This window comes from Xyrauchen texanus, chromosome 7 (genome assembly GCF_025860055.1).
Source record: "Xyrauchen texanus isolate HMW12.3.18 chromosome 7, RBS_HiC_50CHRs, whole genome shotgun sequence".
NCBI classification, from domain to species: Eukaryota; Metazoa; Chordata; class Actinopteri; order Cypriniformes; family Catostomidae; genus Xyrauchen; species Xyrauchen texanus.
Window position 1 is genome coordinate 8,952,473 of NC_068282.1, and position 22,091 is coordinate 8,974,563.

General features: G+C 36.5%; 1 protein-coding gene across 1 annotated transcript in view; it reads left to right on the forward strand.

The window, feature by feature from the left end:
* Positions 1-22,091, forward strand: part of lrig2 (leucine-rich repeats and immunoglobulin-like domains 2) — a 32,685-nt gene extending 10,594 nt beyond the window's left edge. Inside the window, exons 8-18 of the mRNA XM_052130530.1 lie at positions 4,932-5,012; positions 5,098-5,169; positions 5,884-5,952; positions 6,117-6,280; positions 7,415-7,726; positions 9,319-9,600; positions 13,126-13,569; positions 13,827-13,979; positions 16,873-17,013; positions 17,331-17,597; positions 20,081-22,091. Of these exons, the coding sequence (XP_051986490.1) occupies positions 4,932-5,012; positions 5,098-5,169; positions 5,884-5,952; positions 6,117-6,280; positions 7,415-7,726; positions 9,319-9,600; positions 13,126-13,569; positions 13,827-13,979; positions 16,873-17,013; positions 17,331-17,597; positions 20,081-20,268 (2,173 nt within the window). The 3' untranslated portion in view covers positions 20,269-22,091. The remainder of the gene's footprint in view (positions 1-4,931; positions 5,013-5,097; positions 5,170-5,883; positions 5,953-6,116; positions 6,281-7,414; positions 7,727-9,318; positions 9,601-13,125; positions 13,570-13,826; positions 13,980-16,872; positions 17,014-17,330; positions 17,598-20,080) is intronic.

Here is a 22,091-nt window from a genome sequence, read left to right on the forward strand (position 1 = left end):
AAGTGAGGCCGGTGCTTTTAACTCCTTTGCAAAGGTAAACGGGCTGGGGTGGATGTGGGAAGATTAAATTGTTAACTGCGTTAACGCATACCTGCCAATCTTGGGAAAATATTTAACGTTAGTAACGTTAGCATAACATTATGTAATTGGCTTGCTGTTATGTGGTTGGTGTGTAGCAGATTGTTAAACGTGACTTTTCATAGTACCGTATTCATAATTATTATTGCAGGCAAACCCATCACCTGAATGAGAGGAGCAGATCATGTCAAGATGAAAAAAGAGCAAGTGCACATGCCGCATAAATAACGTTACCTAGAAATTTACCGAGAGGTGTGTATGTGTGCCTTGCAGTTAAAATAAACATGACATCAGATTAGGAGGAACTGGCAGGGAGAGAGAGAGAAGCAGACCTATAAAGAAGTGAGTCTATGCCCCCCAGAAGTTCCTCAAAAGTATCAGGAACAGTGGCTTTCAAACTGCCAAATCATGCATTTTGCACAATGTGCAATTGCGATTTTTACATTAGCAATCAAGGAGCTTCAGTTAATAATGTAGCTAAACCTCTAGTTTCAAAGGCCTACATTCCTAGCTAATTTTTTAATTGAATAGGCTAAATATTTTTCATTAGGCCTATATAATGTGTGCCAATATAAGCAGAATCAATTATTTAATTATTAAATAAAATGGAAATACTGAACAGAATATTGGGTTTTATTCATAATTGACAGTGTTTTACATCATAACATAAGTTTCTGTAAATATTTGAAAATGAAAACATGTTACAATATACAAAATAAATCATTTTCATTTATATTAAATTACTTAATGCAATTCTCTTATGGTTATCAGTTTGTATAAGCACACATATCATAAAAAAAATATTTTTAAGCAGGTGTACTGAAACCTTTGACTTTCACTGTGTATTATAATATAGCCCAGTGCAAGTGAGTAAAAGATTAAAAGAGTTCTCCTCAAGCACATGGTGGCGCGTGGGGAATGACCGTGTGCAAAGCGAAGTGCTGCAAAAAAGCATGTGGACTAAGCGTTGCACTATTGTGGTACTCAAAATATTTTCCTAAGGTTGTCAGGTGTGATAGTGTCACCATTGCTCTGTTCTGGGCTGTTTTTAGTCCCAGTACCTTTCTGATTAATCAGTTAGCACTTTTAGCTAAATATTTAAGGAAACAAACTGTTTTGCATATGACTGTAAAGAAATAATGATAATAAAAAAAAGTTTCAATATCTTAACATTTCTTTATTCAGGCTTAGTTTAAAGAATCGGAAAAGGAACAGAACCTTGAGTTCAGTATTGTGAATAGGGCTGCAACTAACGATTATTTTGATAATCGATTAATCTAACGATTATTAGAACGATTATTCGACTATTCAGCGATTATTGCAATGATTATTCATTAGCTCTTAACTGATTATTCAGCTTGTGGCCCGATTAAAATGTTGTATTAGATGTGCTTACTAACAATAAAGAGGACAAAATCATCTTTTAAAAATACCTCTAAATGACATTCACTGAATTAATTGGAAAAAATACTTTTTATTAAGTTTAATTCAGAAAATAAATTCACTGCAAAAAAACCTATTGTTATCAAGTGTTTTTGTCTTGTTTTCCATTTGAAATTGTCTTAATATCCTTAAAACAAGATATTAATATATTTTGTATATACGTGTATTCTTTTCACTTGGTTATACTTATAAGACAAAATATACTTGAATTCATGATCTATTCTCTATAAGCAAGTCTAACTATCTTATGTGCTGCTTCTCAGGTGAATGCATCTTTTTTAAAGGATTTTTAGATATTTTGAAATATTTGTATTTTTAATATTATGTTCAATATTCTCAGATAACAATTTTTTCTTCTGCAGTATAGCTGCTAAAGTAAATGTACATTGTTTGAAATGTAGTTTTAGATATTTTTATTGGAAAACAAGTCAAAACAAATCATAAACTAATATTGTTGCAGTGTATAAAGGGGCGAAGTCTACCATCTCTCACCTTTCTGTTCACATCAATCCATCTTTAACTCACAAAAAAAAACCCTCCCTCTTATTAATAAAGCTGCTTATTATGATTCAATAATTCACAAGCGATTGTGTTATAATCTAGCTGCATTAAGCGTGTGCGCTCGAGGGATGAGCGTCCCCGCGCCAGAGTGAGCCTCAGCCGGGTGCCGTTTCAATGTCTCACCTTTAGATTAGGACATTCGTGCAACTCATAGAAGAGGTGCTGACTGCACAGAGAAATGCCAGTTTCTGAGTTTGTAGTTAATTACATGACCTGCTTCCGTATTATTTGAACTTTAATAAAGCTATAACGCATTAAATATAACTGCATTTAAGATGTTACACCGGGGTGTTTCTTTAAAAGAACTCTGACTCCACTTATTCCACAACGACAGTGCTTCTATATTATTTGTTATTTTTGTATAATTCCCTCATACTTTGCGATCTACATAAGCTGAAGCTGTTTGGAAAGTTTAGAGTGCATCTGGACTTTGAGATGTGTAATTCTTCCTCTCCTCAGTCAGGCGCTAACTGCAGTGCTGCTCTCGCATGTCATCATTAGAATTTCGTATGATCCCATGTTACGATAAATGAGGTCAAACGACTATTCGACAATGAACATTTTTGTCGACAATTTTTTATTGTCGACGTTGTCGATAACGTCGACTAGTTGTTTCAGCCCTAATCGTGAACCGAATCATGAGATGAGTGAACCGTTACACCCCTACTAGTTAAATCCAATATTACAACTTCGTTCCCATGACGACACAATGCCTGTAAGCCATATAAGCATTTTTTTCAAACAAAACCATGTAGACCAAATATTTTATCAGACTATAGTCATGTTAACATGTATAATGTTTATGTCTTGATGTAATATAAAAGTGGGTATTATTATGTTTATGGCTCCATTCACTTACATTGTAAGTACCCTACTGTAACAGCGATTTTTAAATAAGGAAATATTTTCTGCAGTAATCAATATAATGCTACAAATTAACGGTGCACTGATCTGAAAATTTGAGGCTGATAAGATCACCGGTATTTAAAAGGGATAGTTTTAAACTTTGGCTGTTATGTGCGGCTTTAGAAGACATAACTGCCTGATTAGAAAATTTGAAAAAGCGCTCATGCAAAAGTTCACGGAATGTTTCCAGTGTTCCTGATATCAACATAAAGTGACAGATGAGATGCACACCCATTTAAATGCAAGTCTAATTGGCAGTTGGATGCGACCCATTTTTCTTATAATGTTTGGTACTATTGGCATACTTTCAAATAATGACATAATGATTGATGTATGCAGTTATGAAATCAGAGACCCTCCTCTCAAAATCCCAACACAAGTTATTAAAAGAGATTCAAATTACCAGGTATGGCAAAGTCAACTGCCACTTGTGATCAGATTGCCCGAAATGCACCTCTGATACCAGGCAAAAAACAGGACACACACACATTCGAACACAGCAGGAGATAGTGAAGTCAAAACAGTTGCACTAAGTTAAAATGGTTTTCTTGTTTTTTTTTTATCTGTCAAAATGACGGACAGCATTTGGAATTATCCATCCATGTTTCAAAACAATCTATAAATGACGGAGACTTTTCAGTTCACGCAACCCCTGGTTTCATTACATATAATCCGATTACAATTTGCATCTTTATATGTTGTTTAATTCATTTTTACATCTGTTTGTAATACTTAAGCCCCCATGGTCCCTAACTTGAATGCTTAGAATTGTCAGTAATTCACACTCCAGCAGCCGCAACGTCATTGCTTATTTATTAAGTAAGAGTGTGCGATTTCATGTGCAGCAATCAAAAAATCACAATCCAGGTGATCTTGAAGTATCGATTGGTGCATTCCTACTACAAATGCTTTTGATTAAGCTTAAAGTGTCACGAAACCCCCTAGTTCAGCATCAGTCGTTCACGCATCAGACTTAAAAAAAGGGACATGTAATGGGCATAAAAGGTTGTTAAAGTTATCCAGTTTTTAAATTTAGGGTTACGTTAGGACCATGGGTCTTTTTTGAAACAGACCCAAGGTGTATTATAAGGCATTATGAATGTCTTTATTATGCATCAAAGGTGAAGTTTGTAATTTCTGCACCACCAGAGGCTAAAAAATCTGAATTTCAATCTGTTTGTTTGAGTGGCCTGACTGGGTCAAACATAGCAACATTGGCTCAACCATTGCTGCAAGTTTGATACTTACTTAAACAGTAATTGTTTTTACAGTTTTGTGGTGCTGAAATTAATTTTATTGTATATACAAGCTTTCATATCTTCTTTATTGTGTTTGTGTTTTGCAAAATCAAAAAACAAAAAAAACAGCATGCGTACAACCACTATACAAACATATATTTTGACCAATGATATTTTCTCAGATGAAGAGAGAACAGGTGTTTGGATATGTCTGCAGCAAATATTAAAGACACTACCCTTATAGCTTATAAGTAGCATAGTGCTCTAACTCTAAAAATGAAGTTGAGGACATAATTATGAATCGATAAAGTTTAATGCTTAAGTTAACGCCTTCTGCATTCCAGCTCTCTGATAGGGAAAAAGAGTGCTTTCAAATGTGTCCACTTCTCCTAACCTTCGCCACTTCCCTTTGGCAGAGTTGTTTAGTGATGTCAGCCTTTTGAAAAAAAAAAAAAAAAGTACATGAAGATAATCTAAAAAAACTCCAACATGTCAGCAGCATGTCCACACAAAACCTCCTTGTTATACAACAGAGGCCTACAAATTCCAGACCCCTTCTATATGTTGAATTACATTCTCAAAAAGAAAGCAACTCTGACGTTGTAGATTAATAATTTAAAACCCATTGTACTCTGCAGTAGTTGGGAGTTTAATATTCTGCTGGTTCTCTGTTTGATGTTTCTTTTTGATGTTTGTTCATTCTAGAGACATCCGCAATAATGAGATATCCCTCGCCATCGAGGACTCAGTTGGCATGTTTGTGGGTTTGAAGAGACTCAACTCACTGTAAGTTTGTTGGTGTATACAAGTTGTTTGATGTGACTCAGAGATGTGGAGTATGGCTTGACATGAGCATGTGTGTGTTTTTCAGGGTTTTACAGAATAATAAGATCAGGACAATCACTAAGACAGCATTTGAGGGTCTGATGGAGCTGGAGTATTTGTGAGTCTCTTTTAGACCTTCACAGTATTTTGAGAACATTGTTTTAAGATTATGGATGCATTAATATACATATTTTTTTGCTCATACCAAAAGCTTATAACCGATGTGATGACACACATTATTTCTGTTTTGTCTAGCAAACTTTGCAATACTATTTTGTACAGCATTCATTAAAGCTCCAAACTAGAATTGTACTTGTTTCAAGGGAAATCCGGCATCAAAAGGTTTTAGAATAAATGCAAAAGAAAAGTAGAGTAACTTATATTTTTGAAACTCTTTAAATCCTAATTTTAACATGGCATAGAAAAAGTATATCCTTTGAATTTGGGGAAAGCACGATGCTTTCAGTATCAGCCTAATTGCTGATAACAGAAAGCAGTTTTCAATTGATCTATAAAGCACAGTTCAAAATGCACATTTTATTTTAGCAGCTTTTATTGGTCAATACAGATATGGCCACTAATATACTATGCATCTCTATTCAAAATATTTATCATTCAGGATTAGATCACACAGAAAGGTATATTTTATACTGTTACATTATTCTTGTGTGCATATGTAGAATACCATGTGAAAACAACATGACAACATCAACAGCAGTATAATCCAATGTAACAAACAAGAGTTCATTTTAAAAACAGATGAGATAAACCTCCTATTATATACTTTTCAAGTTTAACTAATAATTTGTAATTTGTGTCAAATCATTTGCAGAGACTTGAGTAAGAATGGCATCATGTCTATTCATCCGGATTCATTCTCCCATTTAAAACTTAAAACACTGTAAGTATTTTTTTTAGATCATACATTTTTCATCAGTCTATTGTAATGGTCCATACTGAGAGGACACCAGAGGAATATATACTGGAAAGAATATAACATGTGCATGTTAGAATAGTATACTGTATCTGTATTTTCAATAATGCATGGATATTTGTCTTCTTCAGTGATCTGAACACCAGCAGTCTCCTGTGTGACTGTCAGCTGCAGTGGTTGAGCCAGTGGTTGATTGACAGCCGCTTCCAGCAATCATGCACAGCTGTATGTGCACATCCTTCCTCCCTGGCAGGATCAAGTGTGTTCATGGTTAAACAAGAAATGTTTGTCTGCAGTGAGTGACCTGAAAGTTGATACTCTATTTCTTGCACACACACAAAAAAGTGTTTGACGTTATATGAGAAGAATGCTAGAAGCTTATAACACATTTATCATTAATTCATTTCCCAACTGAGTCAACATTTCAGTATTGAAGCTTGATTCAGTCAGCCCATTAAGCTGTAAAGACTACAGCTGATGACAATGATGTTGAGACATTTGAGACATTTTGGCAAGATCTTCTAGAAAAACGTCTAGTTTGTGACCCTCTTTAGATATTTAAATTAACATTTGCTACGTAGTAAACATTTGTTAAAATCTCCCGTTCTTTGGATCAACTGGGTTTCCACCCATGTATTTTATGCAAACTTTGGGATATCGCCTTAATGGAATAGTTCTCACCCTCGTGCCATTCCAGATGTGTGACTTTCTTCTGCAGAACACAATCAAAGATTTTTAGAAGAATATCTCAATTCTGACCATACAATGCAAGTAAATGGTGACCAAAATTTTGAAGCTACAAAAAGCAAGCACATAAATGCAGCAAAAAAAGTAATCCATACTACTCCAGTGGCTTAATCTACGTCTTCTGAAGCCATCTAATAAAGTTTTGGGGAAAACAGACCATAATAAGACTGGCATGAAACTCGAGGCATGATCATGATTTTTAAGCTTGGTTACACTTCCTAGTACTTGACACATGCGCAGAGAACTAGATGGCACTAGGAAGTGTAACCGGGCTTAAAAACACGATCGCCAAGGAGACTGCTGATGTCAATATGTACAGAAAAATAGATTTATTTTGGTGTATGTTCACCCAAAATTGATTTGATCACATCAAAAGACACTGATTAAACCACTGGAGTCATGTGGATTACTTTTATGTTGATTTTTATGTGCTTTTTAGAGCTTCAAATGTTTGGTGACCATTCACTTGCGTTGTATGGACCCACAGAGCTGAGATATCCTAAAAATCTTCATTTGTGTTCTGCAGAAGAAAGGTACTGTATAAGGGTGAGTAAATGGATGGAAATGTATGTATATATATATTGAAACTATGTTTTAAACATTTGAAAAAATATATATATAAATAACTGTTTAAAAGTGACATTTTGCATATTATGATGACTCTCTTGTCTCACCCTCACAGATGACTTCCCTAAACCTCAGATCAGCACTCACCCCAGGACTGCAGTGGCCTTACGTTGGACAAACATCACTCTAAACTGTTCTGCATTCAGCAGCAGTGACTCTCCCATGAACACCGCCTGGAGAAAAGATGGAGAGGTGCTGTATGAAGCTCAGGCGCAGAACTATGCTCGGTACCAGGGCCACCGCCTCCTCTACACCACCTTACTCCACCTGCTCAACGTCAACTTTACAGATGAAGGACAGTACCAGTGTGTGGTCTCCAACCATTTTGGCTCCAACTACTCCACTTTGGCGAAGCTCACTGTCAATGGTTAGTGCATTGCGAAAACAGATTTTTTTTCTGCCTTTTTAATAGGTAGAAATTAGGTGTTTGTCAAACGATTGTTATTGTTTTCTTATTTTTAAAGGAGACATTTTGCACTTTCATTGCCTTTTATATTTACCCCTGAAGTCTACACATAATGTTAGTCAAGTTTTCTTGCTCCAAAGACAGCCACAATTTAGTTTCGCTGAAGCACCATGATCTCTCCACTGCTTTGAAAAGATTTTGGCTTTTGTTATTTTTCTGACCCTTTCCCCCTTAATTTCCCCATAGTGATTTTCAGGGCTTTTCAATGTAATTTTCAATTTCTGTTGAACAAAGACTTAACAGTCCTTGGGGAGGCAGACCTCTCCAATGTAATTATTCTGTTTTTATCCGTTTATAATACAGATGTAAGTGTGGTTTTGTGCGTTTTATAATAATAGAAAATAAGAATAACAGAAACATGATTCACAAAGTAAATGAGGTTTCACAATGCTGTAAATAGGAATTGTGCTCTTTAAGGGTTTGATTAGCCAGTGGCCTGTTTTTTTTTGTCATTCACATTTTTGTTTAACTTGTTATTGCAAGTTGGTAACACCGAATTTTATCTGGCGCAATTTTTTATGTTTTTCAATATTTTCCAAGAGAATATAGGTTAACGTAGTGATTTAGTATTTTGCTGTCATTACTAACAAAATGCATGAATGTTGCCATAGGAAACTAATATTTTATTAGTCTCTTAAAAGAATAATTTTTGACACATTTGTTGACTGTCCTGCCTGGCGCAATGTCGCAGAAATAGAAAACATTCCAAAAATATATTATCTTGTCGTTGACGCTCCTCCTGTTGCAGGTGGTTAGGACAAAAACTCTATTATCTCCTTTTAGGAAAAATATCTTAACTGAAGGTAAAATCAATTCACCCAAAAATAATAATAATTCTCTAATCATTAACTCACCTGTATGCTGTCTCAAGCTTGTATGACTGACTGACTTCTGCTGAACACAAACTAAGATATTTTGAAGGATGTGATGTGTGTTTGTCCACACAATTTATGTCAATGGGTTCCAAAACATTGGCAAATAAGGCAGCAAAAAGGTAATCCATACACAAGTGGTTTAATCCAAATCTTCTGAAGTGATGCAATCGTTTTGGGTGAAGGCGCTGTACACTCTCTGTGCATGCAACAAGCACATGGAAGTGTGAACGTGCTTGTCTCATGAGAAGGAGAGAAGGAGACTGCAAGCTTTATACTCAAAGTTATATTTTTGGTCTGTTTCTCCCCCAAAACCGATCGTATCACTTCAGAAGTCATGGATTATGCCACTCGATGGATCACGTTTTTGCTGCCTTTGTCCTTTTTAGCTTGAAAGTGTTGGATCTCATTGACTTCCATTGTACGGACAAACACATCATACATACTTCAAAATATCTTTGAATGCATTTTGCGGAAAGTCAGATGGCATAAGGGAGAGTAAATGATGAGAGAATTAGCATTTTTGGGTCAAGTATTCCTTTAACCTTGGATCAAGTTATATGACTGTATATAATTCTTCAAAATGAGAAGAAAGAATAACTCATTAATGGCTTTTCCTAGAACTCCCAACATTCCTGAAGACGCCCATGGATCTGACAATTCGCACGGGTACGGTTGCTAGGTTGGAATGCGCTGCAGAGGGACACCCGACACCCCAGATCGCCTGGCAGAAAGATGGTGGTATCAATTTTCCAGCTGCCCGTGAAAGACGGATGCATGTCATGCCGGATGATGACACTTTTTTCATTGCCAATGTGAAGATGGAGGATATGGGCGTATATAGCTGTACGGCCAAAAACGAGGCTGGCAGCCTATCGGCCAATGCCACTGTTACTGTGTTGGGTAAGAGCAGCCCCTCTGGGCCTTTTATCAAAACATCTCAAGTTTTTATTCTCTGAATAGTAATTTACTATGATTTGGTACCTTAATGCTGCACTACGAAACGTTGGGGTCTCTATTGACATCTGTGGTTAAAACCTAAAATTGCCAGCAATTTGCAGAGGAACATTTTATGCAGGTTGTGTTTCGGCACTGTTCTTTTGTGTGGCTGAAACTCATGGTTTGAGGTTACCTAGACTCTGGCTCTTCAGGTGAATATCGATTGATCACAGAGTCATACTGTGCTATTTTTACATTGATATGTTATTTGTTTAACCCTTTAAGTTCTGGTGTTAACTATTTCCTGTCAGTGGCATACCCAAAATTAAAGGCTTATAACTCTACCAAAAAAAATAAAGGTTCAAGTGTTTGGTATCATTGTACCAAATAATTGTAAAGAAAATATTCTGAGACTCTAAGCTTAACTCTTTCCCCGCCAAACACGGAATTTTCCGGGTTTTATGAAAAAACGCTTCCCCGCCAAACACGGAATTTTCCGGGTATCCGTGTTTTAGGTGGTATACGGTAAGGAAGACCCGCTCGCATGTTTTGAAAGAGTACGCAACTCTTTGATCAAAGAAACAGACTGCGATCGTCTCAAACGTGAAGAAGTGGAACACCATACTAATACTAAATCACTTGTTTGATAAAAATGCCTTTTTCTCAGCTTTTTGTCCGAAATGTTGTTTTTGACAAAACCTACCTCTGTTCAAGTGGCAATAAAAAAAGAACAAATGAAGATAAAATAAAATCGTTTTTTTTTTGCCTAAAAGCAGAGGCTCAGATCTTTATTTTGATATATAGCATCTTCATATATTCATGGAAGAAAATATTCTGCGGGCCATTAAAATTTAGCGAAAATCGTCAAAAACCCTGGCGGTGGCTGGCAACTTTTTTTAAAAACGCTGGCGGGGAAAGAGTTAAGAAACTGTTAAAAAATCACAAAACAATTGAGCCAAAAATTTACTTTTTTCTTAGTTGACATTATTTATCTCTGGTTGTAAATAAGCTGGCTCTGAAGAAACATTTTTGTTCCCAGTCATGTCAACTATATATGAGAAAATGTTTGATAAAAAAAAAAACTATTACACATGCAGACACAACAATGACTAAAGGTATGCAAACCATGGAGATTTGATTTTAGTAGAGACTTCACAAAATGAGTTTCATTCTGTGCCATTTGAGTAATCATTGAGTCTGTCATTTACTTGGCGCCATCTTCTGGTGGCCATGTGTAACATAGTACTCTGTGTGGATTATCAAATGATCTGTGCATCCGATTACCTTGTGTGTGGGCTCGTTTCAAATATAATCACCTCTTCTAAAAAATGTTATGTGATGTTTTATGTACGGTTTATTTTTCATGAAGTTATAAGTAAAAACATGGCATACAAGCAACACCAACATAATTGTCAAAGAAATATACTTCGCTATTACTCGCTATATATTTGTCTGTGAGTACAACAAATAGGCTGGTTGTATTCTACTCTTTGAGAACTTTCCTACAACATATGACACATGACTGTTTGATCAGTTTGTGGTTATTACTGATTGCAATAATATGTACAGTGCAATTATATTTATGAATTATTAAAACTGAAAACTTCTGATTTGTCTGGACATCTCAAAGAACTTGTTCAGTTTTGGTCATAATGCCTATATTCATTGGAAGTAGAGATTATAAGATTTCAAACGATACCTATTTTGTGTCGGTCAAGACTGTAATTGTTAATATTTTGACTATTCTTTTTTTTTTCTCGCAGGCAGGCCCATCCGAGCTTAAAGGGTTAAACACTTATATTCCTTGCTTTGAGGAAGATGAACAACACTCTTATTTACATATTTTAATATGATTATTCAATCTTTTTATACACTACACATTTTTAAGAGGTGAAACTCGTGATATAGCTTATACAATTTAATGAAAGACCTTTTAATTATTTTTGTTCAAATCTACAGCCTCAGTGGACAATGCAAGTAAACCGTAATACTAAAATACTACACTTATGCACCACACACACAATTTAAACTTTAATTTAAGAACACAAAAGGACGATTCAATAATGATGTAACATACTTTTTTATCTTGAAAATAATATGCAGAAATATGCAACATAACAATTAAAATGATAAACTGTTTCCTTAATCATTCCTTTGGAAGTAAAGGTATAATAGAGATATTGTTACACACTAAACAAATAAATACGGACATTACTGTACTATAAAATCTGTTTTATAAATGACTTGAGATGGTATTACTGCAGATTTGAGGTTCCCCAAATGTGTGACCTGAAGTGTGTATAAATGTGCCGCTGTTTTCTCATTTCTTTTACTCCAGTCGCAGAAAAGAACAATTTGTTTTATCACTTTCCATTGCCCTTTTAGCAGATGGTGTATTTAAACAGAGTGGATATGTTAAAACACAAATCTATCTGGGGTCTGGGTAGCTCAGCATGTAAAAACGCTGACTACAACCCCTGCAGTCACGAGTTCGAATCCAGGGCGTGCTGAGTGACTCCAGCAAGGTCTCCTAAGCAACCAATTGGCCCGTTTGCTTGGGAGGGTAGAGTCACTACGCCACCACGAGGACTTAGAGCGCATTTGGAATTGGCCATAATAATTATTATTATTATGATTAATGGGAATAGGGCATTCCAAATTGGGGAGCAAAGGGGAGAAACCCCCCAGTGACACACACTTATGGACACACTTTGAAACTGCAGCAATGTTGTAAAATACTCAGAAGTCATGAAAATTTGTTAACATGTACAGTAACTTCACCATAAAATAAAAACTTTTAAATATTTTAGGAAACACAATATCCTGAGTAACATATCCTAGCATAATGGCAAGTAAACTACTTTGCCAAACAGTTAACAGTTAAACGTCTATCTGGAGACTAAATTCCTGTTGCTGCTGTCCTAAACTGCGACTGACTGAACATTTGTGTTTCCCCAGCCACGTAACACAATATGACATAAACACACAAGGACGAATGATGCAAGCCTGCGATTTCGCACCAAATCTTACCCAACTGCTATAAACAATAATTATTTTAGGCTTACTGTGGTGAGTTGTTGTAAGGGAATGACAGGGTTTTTAACACAGATTTTTTTATATGCTCACTCAATTATGGACTTTTGTTCATTTGTACCGACAAAAAAAAAATGTGTGGTGCAGCTTTAATCTAGCTTGCTGAATTCTATATATTCTGTGAATCCGGTAAATCATAAGCCTGTCAAGAAATGTTGTTCAAAGAGCAGATATGTAGCAGGGTGTTTCGAAACTCACCGGTTTGACACAAAAATCAGCAAAGTGCGTAGAGCTCGCCGTTTATACGTCTGATCCTCGCATGGAGTCACGTGGAACCCCAAGAATATTTTGTTCCATAAAATATGGTGTATTTAACAGGTTTGTTTGTAACCATGATCATACACTGCATTTATCAATATATTAATGATAGTTCATCCTCTTCTGTCCTTTTGAAAGAAACTCCATCGTTCCAGCGCCCTCTAGAGGACCGTAACGTTGCCCGAGGTGAAACTGCTGTCCTCCAGTGTATAGCTCGTGGTAGCCCCACCCCTCGCCTCAACTGGACCAAAGACGATGCCCCGTTGGTCCTGACAGAACGTCACTTCTTTGCCGCAGCCAATCAGCTCCTCATAATCGTAGATGCCGGCCCGGCTGACGCAGGGAAATACACATGCATCATGTCCAACACACTCGGCACAGAACGTGGCCATATCTACCTCAGTATCTCGCCCTCGACCAACTGTGACCCAGTGGTCAGCGTGTATGGTCAGGACGCATGGACAACAGTTGGCATTGTTGTGATGGTGGTTGTGTGCTGTGTGGTTGGCACCTCCCTCATATGGGTCATAGTCATCTATCACATGAGACGAAAGAGTGAAGACTACAGTATAACAAATACAGGTCAGAAGACAACAAAGTGAACAAGTCCACACACCTCAGTACAAATATTTAAAATTACAATAAATATACTTTTTGCAGAAGCATTTAGGAAATGTCCAGTTGGGTTTCAGTTTTCATCATAACCTTGTAGACTTTAAAACAGTTTGATCATGGACCAAAAAGACAGACTATGAAATCATACAACTTTTTTATGTGCACAAATCGTATATAAAAGTTGTCACAATTTTAACACAGAAATGTCCCTGTCTATGTTACAGATGAGATGACCCTACCAGCTGACATTCCCAGTTACCTTTCATCTCAGGGTACTCTGTCTGAGCCACAGGAGGGCTACAGTAACTCAGAGAATGGAAGCCACCAGCAGCTCATGCCCTCTCATGCTAATGGTTACATCCACAAAGGCACTGACGGTATGATCATCATGTTCAGGCTTGCTGAACCCATCTTGCAAGAGAGAGTTCATTACTTTGGGAATGTTATGGTTAAATCTTGTGCAGTCAAGAGATAAATATCTAACAACTAGGAAGTTTCTACATGTCTCAGGTCTGGGCCTGATTGTTAATTGCTCGGCAAAATGTGTCATAAGATTGGGTCTCGGGTCGCACTTAGATTTATTCTAAATTTATGCTGAAATTTAGAACCAACTACAACAACACATGCTCAAAAATCACATTCTTCTCAGGCTTAAAAAACATGAAACGTGTTGAGCCAAAATGTTTTGTTTATATATATATATATATATATATATATATATATATATATATATATATATACATACATACATACATACATACATACATACACACACACCAATTAGCCACAACATTAAAACCACCTGCCTAATATTGTGTAGGTTCCCATCATGCCGCCAAAACAGCGCCAACCTATTCCGAGATGCTATTCTTCTCACCACAGTTGTACAGAGCGGTTATCTGAGTTACTGTAGACTTTGTCAGTTTGAACCAGTCTGGCCATTCTCCTTTGATCTCTCTCTTCACAAGGCATTTTTGTACACAGAAATGCCTTTCACTGGATGTTTTTTGTTTTTGGCACCATTCGGAGTAAATTCTAGAGACTGCTGTGCATGAAAATTCCAGGAGATCAGCAGTTACAGAAATACTCAAACCAGCCCATTTGGCACCAACAATCATGCCACAGTCCAAATCACTGAGATTACATTTGTTCCCCATTCTGATGCTTGATGTTAACATTTACTGAAGCTCCTGACCCGTATCTGCTGATTTTATACACTGAACTGCTGCCACACGATTGGCTGAATAGATAATTGCATGGATGATTGCTGGGGAAAGATGGGTTGGTTTAAGTATTTCTGTAACTGCTGATCTCCTTGAATTTTTACACAACATGTCTCATGGTAAGGTATGAGGTATAAAGTGGTTTAGAAGGGAAATGTACAAAAATGGTATATATATACACACATGTATCTGTACTACTATACATAGCATAGTAACATATAGTGATACAATAAATATAAATATATTTAAAATCTATAATATATACAAGTAAATATACTGTACTATGTAGGCATAAAGTTATTGTAGTTACAGGGTACAAAATAGTACTCTGTGCAAGTGGCAAGAATTATGTAGTATTAAGAAAGGGCAAGAATGTTCAATAAAGCAGTCAGCAGTTTTTGGTTAGTGTGTGGGGGTGGGGTCAGCAGGTTGATAGTTAAGGGGAAAAAGCTGTTCCTGAGTCTGCTAGTGTGACAGCTGATGGAAGGGATGCACCGATAGAAACATTTTGACCATTACGTATTTAAAAAAACAAAACTGTTGGCCTATACCGATATTTTGCCACTTACCTTTTGTCATCATATCACTGTTTTGCTCAGGAATTATGCATTAAAATGTACAAAGAGTTACAAAGTCTTTTTATTGTTCTAACAATAAATAATTTCTATTGAAAATTGATTGGATCTGTTGAGCACAAGACAGGTCAACATTTTAAAGAGAGCCACAATAAAAGATTAAAGGAAGATAATATAAAAAAGCAACTATAATATGGTTAATTTTCATCATGGTCCTTAACTAAAAAATATTTTTTCTCTAATTACTAAATCAACATTTTAACTTAATACCTGAACTATGTGCATTTCAGAATTATCTCAACATATATTCAGAAGCTGTACATCACTATAAAAGGAATAAACTTGCTATTAAAATGCATACGAGAAGGGATGTTGTGATAATGCTGCTCGAGTATTTTAACAATACGTGGAAATCCCACATGAACACCCCCAAGGGCTTTAGTTATTTTTTCATGTCTGTCCAAATTAGCACTGAGTGCCTGCTTAAAAACTTATGGGAGAGTGTGCAGTACAGTTCACCTACGGCTCTTTCTCTGGGTGATGTCGGTGTAAACGATTAATCTTGTATCAATGTATTACTATAAAGGCATTTTAATGCCATTAATCAATATTGATGTTCACGATAGATTACAGCCGCGCGACGAAACGGGAAGAACTTGCTTGCGCGTTTTAAATAAACCCTCACATGCATTATTGACATATACCAGTATACAGCACTCGTGTGGAGTGATGTCTGCAAACAGTGCCTGTTTTGTAAACATCTTTTGACCATCACTGTTGTAATTGACTGCAAAAAGAAAATGCTCCCAGAAAGGAGAAATGCAGGGGGGCTTCTCTATCAGAGGCTCGTTTTCTTCACTTGCCATTTTCAACTACACACAAGGTGTGCAGAACTGTGATGTCAGTGTTTTTTTACTGAGTTACACCCCTAACAAAAATGCAGATGATGACGTGTAGTCTAGACCTAAATAAAAATGTATGTTGTTAATTGATTCACCTGGTTTTGAGTGGCACATTTGGCTTATACTTGGTCTTGCTGCAAAGGCGAAAATGTTAAGCCTAGTTTATTCTTGACGCGTCTGTGTGAGGGTGCATTCGCAGATTAGAGGAGATTATAGCAACCACGGTAGTATAAACACTTCCGGACCGTCGAGAGCTGTCTCTCGAATGTATAAACAAAGCTTAAGAATGCATTTGCAGAGACTGATAAATGTCTGTTCAGCAGGATTCGTGCTGATAGCTCTTTTATGGAGCTGGTTTGGGTGGACAATTTTTGGGTTTCATTACTAACTGCAGATACACGCTCCCTCTATTTATCGACATTAGAATGTGACTATGAACAAATTTATTTGCGCAAATTCTGCACTTATAAATAATGAAATACAAGAACATGAGACCCACTGTATAATAAATGTATATTATGTATATTTATACTAATACTAGTAATACTATCATAATGTTTGTTTCTACAGGATTGTGTTATGGTGAAGTGAGCAGTGAGGTGGACCCAGAGTCTAACGGAATGCTGGGGAGTCATGCAGGCTCTTTCTTTGCTGGACGTAGCAGCTTCAACCGCAGTGAACCCAGAGAGGGACAGGCAAATATACCCAGTGGTCAGTACTCAACAGTAGCCTGCATACAAATAAATCAGGGTTCCCAAGCTGGAAATATTAAGATATTTTTAAATTGACATTTCCAGGCCTGGTAAAGATCAGCTGTAAAATTGCTAATTGTAAGTGCAATCTATTAAAAATAATAATAATAATAAAAAAAAAAAAATATTGGAGGACTCAACAGTTGACCTTACTTTTAGTCGCTTGGTGAATTCTTAGCTTCATGCTGTTAAAATGCCTCAATTTGAATGGCTTTTTCATGCAGTATAATGCTTCATAGTTAAAGCTGCATACAGAACTGTTCTTTGTCTTCTCAGGGGGAACGGGACCCCTGGTCATTTGCTCAGACTGCTATGATAATGCCAACATCTACTCTCGCACGCGTGAGTACTGTCCATATGCCTACCTGGCTGAGGATGACCCATTGGTGGCACAGCTCTCCGGGCACCAGAGCGGCCATCAAGAGCGGGACCAGCATGCCGAGCATGTAGACACAGCACTGGAGAGTTTGATTAGTCAGCAGAACACAGTGTTCCTCACCAACCATGAACCACGACTGCAGGCTTCACAACACTTTAACGCTGGTAAGGATGAACACAACTATACTCATGAAAATAAAGGAACATAGACAGCATAGATGTATTTGCATCTAATATATCTCATGTTACATTTTCTTTGTTCAAGAATAGGTCTGCACAATTAAACGGAAAATAATCTAAGTCGCGATAAGACCTTTTGTGATTATTAAACCGCAAAGGGTGGCGATTTAATTAAATAAATAAATAGTCTTATTGCGCTGCTAGCTTCAAATGTATGTGCTCTGCTCTGTCCTGTCTGAATTTTAAGTGCATTATATATTTAAGCAATATCACATGAGCAAGAGTGCGATATGGCCCTACATCAGCACTGCTGTGATTTGGCTGCAGGCCATCACATCAGTGCTGATTTAGGGCCATATAGCAAGATTGTGAGTGTGATATGGCTTGTATACAACAGTTCAATGAACAAGTAAATTTAAAAAAATTAGGAAAAATTGAGGATGGTCATAAAAACGCATTTATGCATGGAACTACTTTCTTACACGACGGAGCAGAGTCTACCATTGCTGGTTCAAAACAAATGATGCATCCAAGCTTTCATTAGTATTTCAAAAATGTCACTTCAGAAATAGTATCACAGATTGTGCTGTTTCTAACAAGTTATTGGATAAATGTGTGTGTGTGTGTGTGTGAGAGAGAGAGAGAGAGAGAGATGGAGCGTGTGCAAACACCTGTTGACACTCCCAAGCAGAGATGCTGTCAGCTTTCTGAAGATCAGCTTTCTCAGTGGAAAAATAGCATCCAAGCGGTAGCTGGAGTCGATCGCTATAGAAACCACAATGTCTGGTGTATATATATATATATATATATATATATATATATATATATATATATATATATATATATATATTATCATCATTTGTATTTGTTTTATCCTCAGAGCAGTTCTATGCTTGTTTGTTTGTGGCTGAAGTGAACATTTTTAAAGTTTAGTTCTTTTTAAAGGAATATTCCGGGTTCAAAACAAGTTAAGCATTTAACACAACAGCATTTTTGGCATAATGATTGAATGATAATGAAAAAATGATTTCAACTCTACTCCGAAAAGCAAAAATGGAAGTTACAGTGAGGCACTAACAATTGATGTGAATGGGGCCAATGTTTTCACTTGCATTAATTCTTCTGTTAAAACACGTGTATTATTTGAGTTGTAAAGTTGTGTAAATCATAATTTTTAGAGTTTGTTGACATTACATTGTCGTGGGAACAAAGTTGTAAAATTGGCTATAACTTTACACAGAAAATGTTAGTAAGTGATTTTATCACACTACAATCATGTTAACCCTCATATTGTTTATGTATTGTGGCTATAATTTTGAAACCGTATTTTAATGATTACAAATTGGCCCCCATTCACTTCCATTGTAAGTGCCTCACTGGAACCCAGATTTCTGCTTTTTTTAATTTTATTTAATGTAGGGACACAAATGCTGTTAATTGAGCTTTACTTGTAATTAAACTGGCGTATTCCTTTTAGGAGGGATCAAGTGTGAACCCTCAAGAGTAGCCTTGTTATTTGCAGTTGAAAATGGGCAAAACATTACCAAATTTTGGTCAAAAGGACTCGTTTTCTAGTTTTTTGTTCGTATCACAGTTTAATTCGTCATTGCAATATTTTTCAAAAATAATCTCAGTATCACTTTTTCACCAAAAAAGTAATCACATTACTAAAATACTTTCTTAAACACTTTCCTATAGACTTGCAAGGGGGTTCATGACCTTCAGCTGTCACAAATATGCAAACAGATGGACATATTAAAATTTTTAAATGTGTTCTACATATATAATATTATTTTTAGAAATGTCTGCAACCCAAGTAAAGCCATTGGAAGAAATGTATTTGAAAGTCAGTAGCTAATCTGATTACAAGAATTTGAAATGTTATGTGCTACACTGATTTTGTACTAATAAATAATTGAATTACACTAATTAATTACTTTGTAACTAGATTACACCCAACACTGACAAAGTAATCCCCAAATACAGTTCAACAAGCAAATTGAGAAATCTCATTCGAGATATAGATTTTACCCAAATATTGGTTGAAATATCACATTTATTTTCCATGGCAAGCATCACTATTAATATTGTTCATACTTAGGTGATTCATTCCCTAACCTTAGGTATTAAACTTCGCAGCACAACTCCGAAGGATTTATTAAAGACTTATTTTGCCTGGTGGACGAAAAAACGGCAGACAAATCTCAAAGAATTCAATTGAAGGAGCAAGCTGAGCCATCTAGGGACCAAAATATTATAGAGACTATATAAATATTATGAGTGTTGGCTCTTTTGACTTGTCATTAACACCCAATAGCAATGCACTAAAAAGCCGAGTTATTTCATAGTTTTTAAGATTTTACTACTATTCTAAAATCTGGAAGTTAGTAATAATAAAGAATGAGTAGATGTTTCCAAACTTTTGCCTGGTAGTGGTCTATTTTCACAATCTATTTCTCTTCTCCCAGATGTCCCTAGCAGGTCATTTTGGAGTGGAGAAGAAACTCACTCCTCCATCCTCACCCAGGGGTCAGTGACTGTACGCAAGCCCCAGACGGGTTTTTCTACTGGGGACAGCCAAGAGGAGAGGAGAGGGGCACTGGAGGAAGGCTCATACAGGACTAACAAACAGGAAGCCAACTCTGTGCCTACATAAACTCAGCCAATCCCACCTTCTCCAATGCCCTTGACCCCAACATCAACACCATCTCATCCTTCAGTGAACTCCCAGTGCCCTCAGCCCACAACCTCCTCTGAGATGCCTCATTATCTCCCAAATGAAATGCCTCTCTTTTCAGTGTTTACACACCATTTACATGCCATTCCTTTGTTTTGTGAAAAACTCTCAAAATCGGGAGACCGAATTCCTGCTTACCCATTCCTCAACAACTGACTGGTTAGAGCTGTGACTCTGAATGTAACGTTTCCAAGAGTTCCACTAGCCCTACCCAAACTTTTGACGTACAAATCAGACATGTTTCTCTTTTCCCCCACCTTCTTCAGAAAGTTGAGCCTTTTTGCATATGCCAAAGAGCTTGACCCAGACTCCCCCAATAACTTCCTTTGCACTGTGAAAGGAGCTGTACGAAAATTGACTGTGAAAATAGGGCGAGAACTGGGCAACCAGCCTGCCTTAACAGGGCAGTTCTCTGGCCAATTTTCTGTTTTGCATTTCTCATTCTTGTTGGCAATGGTACTGACTGATAATCATTATTAGTGTTAACAGAGCTGACAGCGCTGCTCTTTCCACTGTTATTGTACGCCGAAGTTACTGTTATTTGTTATGCGGTTATTGCATTTTGTGTAGTGCTTTTGACAAACCCAAAAATATTCCTGAATATTTCTTTCTCCAGTTTGTTAAGGCACTATAGAAGTCAGAAAAACAGGATATATTGCACCTTTGACAATCTGCCCAGGACAGCCTTAATACAAATCATAATGCTAGCGTAAATGTGTGTACTTTTATTTCCATTTTTTTTTTTTTTTACGGTACTCTCCTGTATTAAGTGTTTGTCTTACTATTTTCTTTACTTGCCTTTTGCAAACTGAATTTTAAAGAGTTATCATTTAAATTAGTTTTCTCCCCACTGTGTGCATTATTACAGAGGTACAGAAAACAAGCTATAATTTTTGTTATTTAGTACTGATTAGTAAACTAATCTTGAACTCTATTCTTTCAGGTTAATGCTTTAAGAAGAGCTCCTTTTTGACATTCAGCTAACTCGATTCTATGCTGATATTCAGTACAACAGCACTCTTGCTCCTGTGATGTTGCTTAAATGGTCCAGATAATGTGTAGGAATCTTTCATTTAAACATTTGAATTATACATTTTTTTCCACAAGGCTCCACAACACAGCAGCCCACCGTTTTGTTTTTTTTGCACATTCTTTGAACCTACAAAAGCTGATGGATTTTCACTGCAGCAGATAACTGTGGTCAATTTCGTCCTGTTGTTATTTTTTTTTTTAAATTCCCTTTCTAGTTGCTCTCACCCACTCTCCAACTGTGATAAAGACCCATACATTTGCATATTCATTTGTTGCATTTTGCACAGTTTCTTGCCTTGCGGTTTTCTGTTCAATTATACTAATCAGAGACCTTTATGCCAAATGATGTGACTCCATGCTGCCTCAGTTTCTGTTGTTGATAGCAAAGGATTATGTGTCATTCAGTGGCTTCTGGCAACGTTTAAGACATCTAAACTTTTAGAATTACTGTTAATGCTTTCTTTGTATATTACAGCAGTCACAGATTGACTCACAATTCATCTCTCAGGAGATTAAGGCAAAGCAGTTTCATTTAAGTGAATAGCAGTTTTATTCTATTCTGAATAATACAGGACTTTGTTTGAAAATGAACTGTTTATCACACTTGCCAAGTGTGATTTCTGTGACTTTACATTCATTTACAATTTATTTCAGTGTAATGCCAAAGAAACGCCCACTTGCATCAAACATTCCCGTTGTCTGCCAACTTG